We start from the raw sequence: 9,138 nt of genomic DNA on the forward strand, positions 1-9,138 counted from the left end.
CTGTGAGTTGGAGTCAACTCAGCAGAATTTACCAATAACAATCTGAAATATGGGATTGAAAAATTAAATCATAGAACAAACAATAATACTTCAGTGCACAAGTGAATGAAACACTGTCCAGTCCTGTGTCGTCCTTACAATTGTTACAGCTGAATCTATTATTGCAGCAGATAAATGTTAGTTTTTATATAATCTTCCATAACAGGGCTGAAAACAAAAGAAAAATGGATAGGTTTTAACTATGTAACCATTGAAAACTTCTGCATGTTAAAATAGGGAAGTTATAAAGTAACAAAGCAAATGACAGACAATATTGGCAACGTAAAGCAGACCCCAGTTTATGAATGTCTGGTTTATGTAAACCTGTAAAAATTTGAGGTACATATATATGGAGTCCTGGTGTGGCACTATGGGTTAATGTGCCAGACTGCAAAGCTGTTTGAACTACAAGGTTGGCAGTTCAAGCTCACCAGAAGCTCCTTGGAAACTCTATACAGGGTTGCTATGGGTCGGTACTGACTCGCCAGCACTTAACAACAACATAGTGGTTCAAATGGGAGCTCTGGTAGTGTAGTGGTTACGAGTCGGGCTGCTAAGCTCAAAGTCAGCAGTTCAAAACCAGCTATACCTTGGCAGAAAGATGAGGCTTTCTGCTCCCGTAAAGATTAAAGCCTGGGAAACCCTATGTAGGGTCGCTATGAGTCAGAACTGACTCTATGGCACACCACCACCACCACCACCACCACCACAATGATTCAGAATAATAAACAGGTGCTACTTTGAGATTTAAGGAGCTCTGGTAGCATAGTGGTTACGAATCGGGCTGCTAACTTCAAGGTCGGCAGTTTGAAACTACCAATGGTTCCATGGGAGAAAGATGAGGCGTTCTCCTCCCATAAAGATTTATAGCCTCGGAAACCCTGTGCAGGGTCACTATGAGTCGGAATTGTCTCCACGGTACTTAATAACAACAACTTTGCGATTTGCATAAAAATATTATTATTGTATTATTATGTTAAAGATGTTTTCATGTATCTGATAGTATTTTGTGTTTTATGCCTAGAAATATACTCTCAGTACTCATATAGTAAGGCAAACATAAGTACTTATATGCTAAGACAAACATTGGACTAACTGACATTAGATACAAACTGTATCTAAATGTTTGTTTTACATGTAAATTTGACTTAAAGATTAATCTGAAACTCATTCATTATCTAGGGCCTGCCTGTATTTAAATGTCACAGGTTTGATAACCTTAATAAAATAAGGACTTTTATAATAAGAGTTATAAGAAAAAATATACATTCTGTTTTAGTTGTGTAATGCTGCTATTACAGAAAGACCACGAGTGTGCAACTTTAACAAACACATTTTCTCACAGTTTAGAAGTCTGACTTCGAGGAGAAGGCTTTCCTTCTCCCCTGGTTCTGTGGGAAGGCCCTTGGCTCTATTCAGCTTCTCTTTCTTGGTTTCTTGAAGACCTCATGTGGCCTTGTTGTTCAGTTGTCTCATAGTGTCCTTTTATAGGGTTTCCAAGGAGCAGCTGGTGGGTTTGAACCACCAACTTTAGTTAGCAGTCCATGCTTATCCTAGAGTGCCGCACTAGAACTCCTCACATGGTCTAGCATCTAGCTTTTCTACAAGTACGCTTGCTTCCTTATGCATATCATACGCTTTTGTATTTAAGATTGATTTAATACACATTCTACAGTAATACTGTCTGTTGTTGTTAAGTGTTGTTGGGTCAGTTTCGACTCATAATTATCCCATATAGGGTTTCCGAGGAGCCGCTGGTGAGCTTGAATTGCCGGCCTTGTGGTTCAAACCAACCTTATAGTCCAGCACATTAGTCTAGTTATAATAAAGGTGACCCATTCCTGGTGTGGCGCTGTAGGCTAATGCGTCAGACTGCAAAGTCATTTGAACTGCAGGGTTGGTGGTTCAAGCTCACCAACTGCTCCTTGGAAACCCTATACAGGGTCGCTATAGGTTGGAATTGACTCACTTAATGGTGAATCTCAGAGACTTCAGTTTCAGTGTGGTTTATAGGTCAACATAAAGCAAACATCAATCTTCACAAGTGGACCAATAAGCAATATGTGATAAATGGAGAAAATATTGGAGTTGTCATTTTGCTTGGATCCATAGTCAATACCCAGGGAAGCCCCAGTCAGGAAATCAAATGATGTTGCATTGGTCCAATTTGCTGCAACAGATCTAAAAATGTTAAAAAGCAGCATTAACTTTGAGGACTAAGGTGTACCTGACCATGGTATTTTCAATCGACTCATATGTATGAAAGCTGAAAAATGAACAAGGAAGACTGATTCCTTATTTATAAGGAAGAACGGATACATCTGAATTATGGTGTTGGTCAAGAATATTGACTATACCATGGATTGCAGAAGAATCAACAAATCTGTCTTGGAAGAAGTAGAGGCAAAATGTTTCTTAGAAGCAAAGGATAGCAAGACTTCATCTCATGTTCTTTGGGCATTTTACCATGAGGGACCAGTCCCTGGAGAAGGACATGCTTGTTAAATTATGGTGGTGGTGGTGGTTATGTGCCATGGAGTTGGTTCTGACTCATAGTGACTCATAGAAACCCGTATATGGTTTCTGAGGCTATAAATCTTTACCAAAGCAGAAAGTCTCATCTTTCTCCCTTGAAACAGCTGGTAGTTTCAAACTGCTGATCTTGAGGTTAGCAGCCTGACCCATAACCAGAGTTCCTTTGTTAAGTTATAGGGTCAGCTAAAAATAGGAAGACCTTCTATGAGTTGGGTTGATGCAGTGGCAGCAGCAGTGGGCTCAAACATAGCGACAACTGTGAGAATAGTACAAGACTTGGTAATGTTTCATTCTGTTGCATACAAGGTCACTGTGCGTTTAAACTGACTCCATGGCATCTGACAACAACAGTACTCTATGGTAGAGATGTACCATGGTTTACTTAATCTTTCACCTATTGAAGGACATTTTGGCTGTTTGCAATTGGGGGCTATTGTGAATAAAAGTGCAGTGAATTCCGTGTAGATACATAAAGTCACATATTACATGAATGTAAGTGTTTTCTGGGATAAATGCACAGAAGTACAACTGCTGGGTAATATGGTAAAAGTGTGTTTATTTTTTTTTAAACTACAAACTTTTCTATAGTGACAGCATCACTTAACATTCCTATGAGTGGTGGATGAAGGTTCCAGTTTCTCTACATCCTCAACAAGACTTGTTAGTTTTGTGTTTTTAAATAACAGCCATCCTTGTGGTATGAAGTGGTATCTCATTTTGGCTTTGATTTTCATGTCCCTGTGGCACTGTGGGTTAATGCTGGACTGCAAAGTCAGTTTGAACTGCAAGGTCAGCAGCTCAAGCTCACCAGCTGCTCTTCGGAAACCCTATACAGGGTTGTTACGGGTCAGAACTGACTTGACGGCACTTAACAACAACAACAACAACAACAACATGATTAAAGACATCAATTAGTTTTTCATGTACTCATTGGCCATTTGTATATCTTCCTTGGAATAATTTTTATTCAAGTGCTTTGCCTATTTTTAAATTGGGTTGTCTTTTATTGTGTTGTTTGTTGTTGTTGTTAGGTCTCATTGAGTCAATACCGACTCATAGCAACCCTATGTACAACAGAACAAAACACTACCCAGTCCTGGGCCAACCTCATTATTGTTGCCATGCTTGAGTCCATTGATGCTGCCACTGGGCCAATCCATCTCACTGGGGGTCTTCCTCTTTTTCTCTGACCCTCCACCTTACCACACATGATATCCTTCTCCAGCGACTGTACTATGGTCCTGAGCCCCCAGGTCCAGCGACTTATTCCCTCAAAGTGTTTGGTTATGTCAAAGAAGTTTCCATAACTCTGCCCCCAGTGTGCTCCACTCCATGAAGTTTTTGAAGCCCTTTCATCTACTGTTCATGTTGAATCTATTTTTTGAGTATAGTGTTCTTAAACATTGGGCTTCATATCTTAGATTTTCCACTTTGTCTTTCAGGCCAAAGATGCCCTAGAAAACCTTGAAGTTCCAGTTGGCTGCCTCATGGTTTACAACAATGAAATTGTGGGGAAAGGAAGAAACGAAGTCAATCAAACGAAAAATGTATGTTAGTTGAAGAGAATAATTACAAACATACTGAGTGACGGTAGGCGTGGCGTGAGCTTATAGTCTGAGTAAATGGGCAGTGCTCTTTAACTTGGCTTTCTTTATGCCTTTGTTTCTGATTATATAAGTGACACTTGTTTATTTGGAAAAATTTGGAAAACTTATAAGCATGTAATGAAATCATGACTTAGCGATGATTTTCTGTTTCATATTGCTTAAGTTTAACACTTGAGTGAAATTTACAAACATCTTTTTTTTTACAAACATCTTTTTTTTTTTTTTTTCTCCCCCAGTGGGGGATTTTGTTACTTTGGAGTGTCAGTGTGGAAGAAACAAGTCTATGTCGCTTTAAGCCAATCTGATGTATGAGAATTCCACTTTATAAGACATATCAACTGCATCTGTAAAGCATTCTTTCCTATAGGATTCCTCCAAGTAAATGAAAAGATTGACCTCCTCCGTTTATAACCTTGGAGGGAAAACAGGATTGTATAAAGGAAGCTGTTTCTTTACCAGGTGACTCAGCTGAGTGGAGCTTCTGTCTCCTGCTGTCTGTGTCTCCAGGTGGTGTTGGCATTTGAGAGCCTGAGTCTTTTAATTCATTGTAGTTCGGTCGGGGAGTTCGAGGTTTAAGGCAGTGCTTCTCAGACCCAATATTACAGTAGCCATGGGAAGTGTAAGTCAAGTAGGTAGTCTCTAGGCGAATTTATAATGTCACTCCCAAGGACTTGAATCCTCTGGTGCAGTCTTGGAAGCCAGAGAACAAGTTGGTATCTATACCAGCATGCTGGGAACTTTCAAATTCTTCCGTCACATCTGTCAAAATAGAAGAGAAAACAGAGACTCAGCAAAAGTCATGCAAAGTACACCCCAAATTTGCTAGGCAGTTATTATGAGGATCTAAAATACCTTTGAGATAAATAATAAGCATAATGCAGCATTAGTGAATATATAGATACTTATTTGGGAATGGACTTATAAGTCACTTTGTCTTTTCAAGGATTGTCACATCTTCCTATTAGTATTTTAGGGTTTAGGTATGGTCCCTTTTACACAAGACATTTGAATGTCCTATCACCATTTATCTGAATCCCCCAATGACCTGGTTTTATCCTATATCCTTAAATTCATATGGATTTATTTTGGTGTTCTATGTCATGTAAGCACTTTGAGTGCTAAATATAAGGTCAGCAGTTCAAATCCACTAGCCGCTCTTTAGAAACCCTATACAGCAGGGGTGGCGAACCTTTTTTCTGCCCAAATTAATAACATCATTTGCGGGCTATACAAAGTTATTGGCTTAAAAATTAGCCTGCTGTATTTGGTCAAACATTTAATTAACTTTCGACGGGACTTAACAACAACAATGTGATGGCTGGAACTGTGGTTACTTTTTTGTTGTTGTTAAGTACTGTTGAGTCAATTCCAACCCATAGTGAGTGACCCTGTATCGGGTTTCCAAGGAGCAGCTGGTGAGCTTGAACCACCGACCTTGCAGATCAAACGACTTTGCGGTCTGATGCATTAGCCCACAATGCTGCACCAGGATCCCTGGTGTAGTTGTCTTGGCAGGGCCTTATATGGCCTGAGGGTCGGACGTTCCCCACCCCTGCTATTGCAGGTTAACTGAGTAGGAACTGACTCCATGGCATTTAACAACAACAACATGTAATATAGAAGATTGCCCTGTAAACATATAGGATAGAAAAACTTTTCACCCTAAATGAGGAGATCTGACTTCTAGGCTCCTACATACCACCACCTCTTCCAGCTGTGTGTTTTTAACCCCTCCTAACCGGAGTCCTAGTGTGGCACTGTGGGGTAATGTGTCAGACTACAAAGTCATTTGAACTGCAAGGTCGGTGGTTCAAGCTCACCAGCTGCTCCTTGGAAACCCTATACAGGGTTGCTATGGGTCGGAATCAACTCGACGGCACTTAACAACAACCCAGCCTAGCTTCTGTTTCTTAGGCAGTGAAACAGAGAGTTGACATAGATGATTCAGCTCAGCAATTATTTATTGAGATTATGAGGCAATTGATTTACAAGTTCTGAATCTGATCTTTTAAAAGCTCCCAAGTTGGGAACACATTGTTTTAAGCTCGCCAGTTGTTTCCAGTCTGTGGTCAAGTTTGGGGACCTCTTCTCTGAAGCACTGTGCGGCTCTGAACTTCTATTTCTGTGATGTGGAGCCCAGCCGATATCACTCCCAGCTGCTTCTGGCTCCCGTGGCGGCATGTCCCTGCATTGCTCTGGCGAATGAGCACCTTCCTGGTTGCCCCCACCCCCCACCATGTTTTTCTTGTTGAGGACAGAGACTTTCCATCCCACCAGAATTTTCCACAGTGCTGCCAGCATAGTTAACGCTCAGTGTAAGGTTGTTGGTAAATGCGATTGTCTCGATGATTGTAAATAATTACTGCATATAGTTACTAAGGTCTGCATTAAGTTACTCAGTTATTTTAGTTAGGGGAAAGAAAAGGGAACAGAGAGCTCCCAGAGGCCCTATCGTAGCACTGCGCAGCACAGTGCTTCACGTTCAGGTGACGGTATGAAGTGTAACTGTTGGCACTGGGTCCGTTTTGATTTAAAGCGATCCCATAGGACAGAGTAGAACTGCCTCATAAGGGTTCTAAGCTGCAGTCGTTACAAAAGCAGGCTGTAGAGGTGTGGATGCACCAGTGCCCTCCATTTGTACATGGGAAACCAAGGCTTAGAGAAGTTATGGAACTTGCCCAAAGCCACATAATCAGTAATGTTGCTGCCAGAGTTGAGATGTATGTGCAGCTGATGCCAAGTGCTGTGACGTCTCCCATACTCCCCTGCCTCCCATGAGGAGCCGGAGACTGACGCCTCTGCTCTGCTCTTCTCCGCCTGTATGCCCATCTCATCCCAAAGAAAACATAAATGATGGCATTCCAGTAAACTAAATAGACACTTGCTTAGTGTGAGTTCAGCGAGAGTCTAGAAGAACACTATTGAAATTGGAGTATACGCTTTTGAAAATTTCAGACTTCCCTTAAAATATCCAGAAACCATTGATCTGTTCTTGAGGCCTGTCTTCTCTGTGCCGTTTCCCCTAAGATGCTTGATTAACCATCCAGTATGTTGGGTGTGGTGTGTCCGATCAGGTGCTGTGTGTTGGTGCGGTTAGGGCACTTGAACAGAGGAACTCCTTGTCAACTGCTAAGAGTATCTGGAAACCTTCATTCCCTAAAACTCTGACAGAAATGATCAGCACAAAAGGTTAGGGTTTTATTGAGCTTCTCTGGGAAGCAGCAGTTACACATAGGTCAAACACCCACCCAGTGACCTCTCTCTCTCCAGGCGACTCGGCATGCAGAAATGGTGGCCATCGATCAGGTCCTAGAGTGGTGCCACCGCAGAGGCACGAGTCCCTCACAAGTGTTTGCACGCACGGCGCTCTACGTCACGGTGGAGCCCTGCATCATGTGTGCAGCTGCTCTCCGTCTGTTGAGTATCCTTGTCCCAGTGGGGTCCCGTCTCTCCTTCCCTGCAAACATGCACATGCTCACACCTGGGACCTGCTCTGAGCTTTATGAAACAAATCATAGGTGGCTCATGTTACAAAATAGTGTGTCCCCAGGGCGGGCGGGGGGAGTCAACCAATGTTTTTTGTTTTTAGATCAATCAACATATAACTATGTGGCACTGCAGGATGATGTACTGGACCGCAAGGTCTGTGTGAACCTCAGCGTCAGTGGCTCAAACCCACTGGCCGCTCTTTGGAAACCCTATGCAGGATTGCTATGAGTCTTATCTGACTCCACAGCTCTTAAAACAAATGAGTATGCTAGTAAGCTAGAGAAAGAAAGCTTAGCCCTATATTAAAACTTTGGAGCTCTGGTGTGGTGCTGTGGGTTAATGAGCCAGACTGCAAAGCCATTTGAACTGCTCCTCAGAAACCCTATACAGGGTCACTATGGGTCAGAATCAACTTGATAGCACTTAACAACAATAACAAACTAAAACTTAACCTTCCATTAAGTTCAAATTGATGGTAAAACACAATGTATAGGAAAAGAGCTGAAGAATTTCGACTAGAAATAGTGGACTACAGATTTACAAATTTTCTTTCTTATTATCTGTTTTCATTTGAAAAGTAAAACAAGCGCAGCAGAACTTGAAATAATTTACAGTATAATTACAAGTCATTGGGAAATGGATAGCGTTATACATCTCTACATTAGGTATTTGCAAAACCAGTGGTAGAGCCATGTTGGACTTCCTCTGGCTTCACAAGGGGGAAGAAGAATCTAACTGAAAATCAGCCCAAGGCCGATTCCTATGAAGTGGAGGTCAGATGCGACTCCACCGTACAACCTTCTTTACCTCATTCTGACCCCAACCAACCTCCACAGCATCTCTGTTTCACATCTGGGTTTGATAATCCATTACAGTGGGCACACAGAACTCATAACAATGTTCACAATTGTGGGGTTTCTTAGGGAAGTAGACACAGTACAATTCAGGATCAAAACCAACCCAGGACACGTCAGTTCTCAGGGCAGGAACGCCTCTTATCTGCCTTTCTGCAGACACACCTCACTCTTGTCTTCAGCCTCAGCCATGTGGCCCTGTGGCCTCTGCCCTGCTCGGGTGAGTGTTACCAAGCTCCATTAAATGACCAAAGGGTACATTCTGCAAGCCAGCTTCCAGCCTGTAGGCACTCAGCGTTACTCAGTCCATGGGCCTAGATGCCACGCTGCCGCCCCAGTTTGCCAGTTTTCTTGGTAGGGAGCTCACACTCCACTCATGTTCTTCCTTGTTGATAGTCCTGGAGGGACTGTTCCTGCTTCTGAGTTGGCTCCTTTAAACCCAGCTGGATGTCAAAACTAACCAATCCCAGCGTTAGAGTCCTGTATAAATTATTTGCATGGTCCTACCCACTCCTGAAGAACATCATCTGAAGAACAGATTTGATGAATTAAACACTAAAGACCGAAGACCAGAAGAGTTGTGGGATGACATCAAGAATATCATACATGAAGAG

At 42.1% G+C, this 9,138-nt stretch overlaps 1 protein-coding gene across 1 annotated transcript in view; it reads left to right on the forward strand.

The window, feature by feature from the left end:
* Positions 1-9,138, forward strand: part of ADAT2 (adenosine deaminase, tRNA-specific 2) — a 25,359-nt gene that overhangs the window by 4,587 nt on the left and 11,634 nt on the right. The window contains exons 2-3 of the mRNA XM_006834611.1: positions 4,017-4,121; positions 7,452-7,602. Of these exons, the coding sequence (XP_006834674.1) occupies positions 4,017-4,121; positions 7,452-7,602 (256 nt within the window). The remainder of the gene's footprint in view (positions 1-4,016; positions 4,122-7,451; positions 7,603-9,138) is intronic.

The sequence above is a fragment of the Chrysochloris asiatica genome, unplaced genomic scaffold (genome assembly GCF_000296735.1).
Source record: "Chrysochloris asiatica unplaced genomic scaffold, ChrAsi1.0 scaffold00013, whole genome shotgun sequence".
In the NCBI taxonomy this organism is placed as follows: Eukaryota; Metazoa; Chordata; class Mammalia; order Afrosoricida; family Chrysochloridae; genus Chrysochloris; species Chrysochloris asiatica.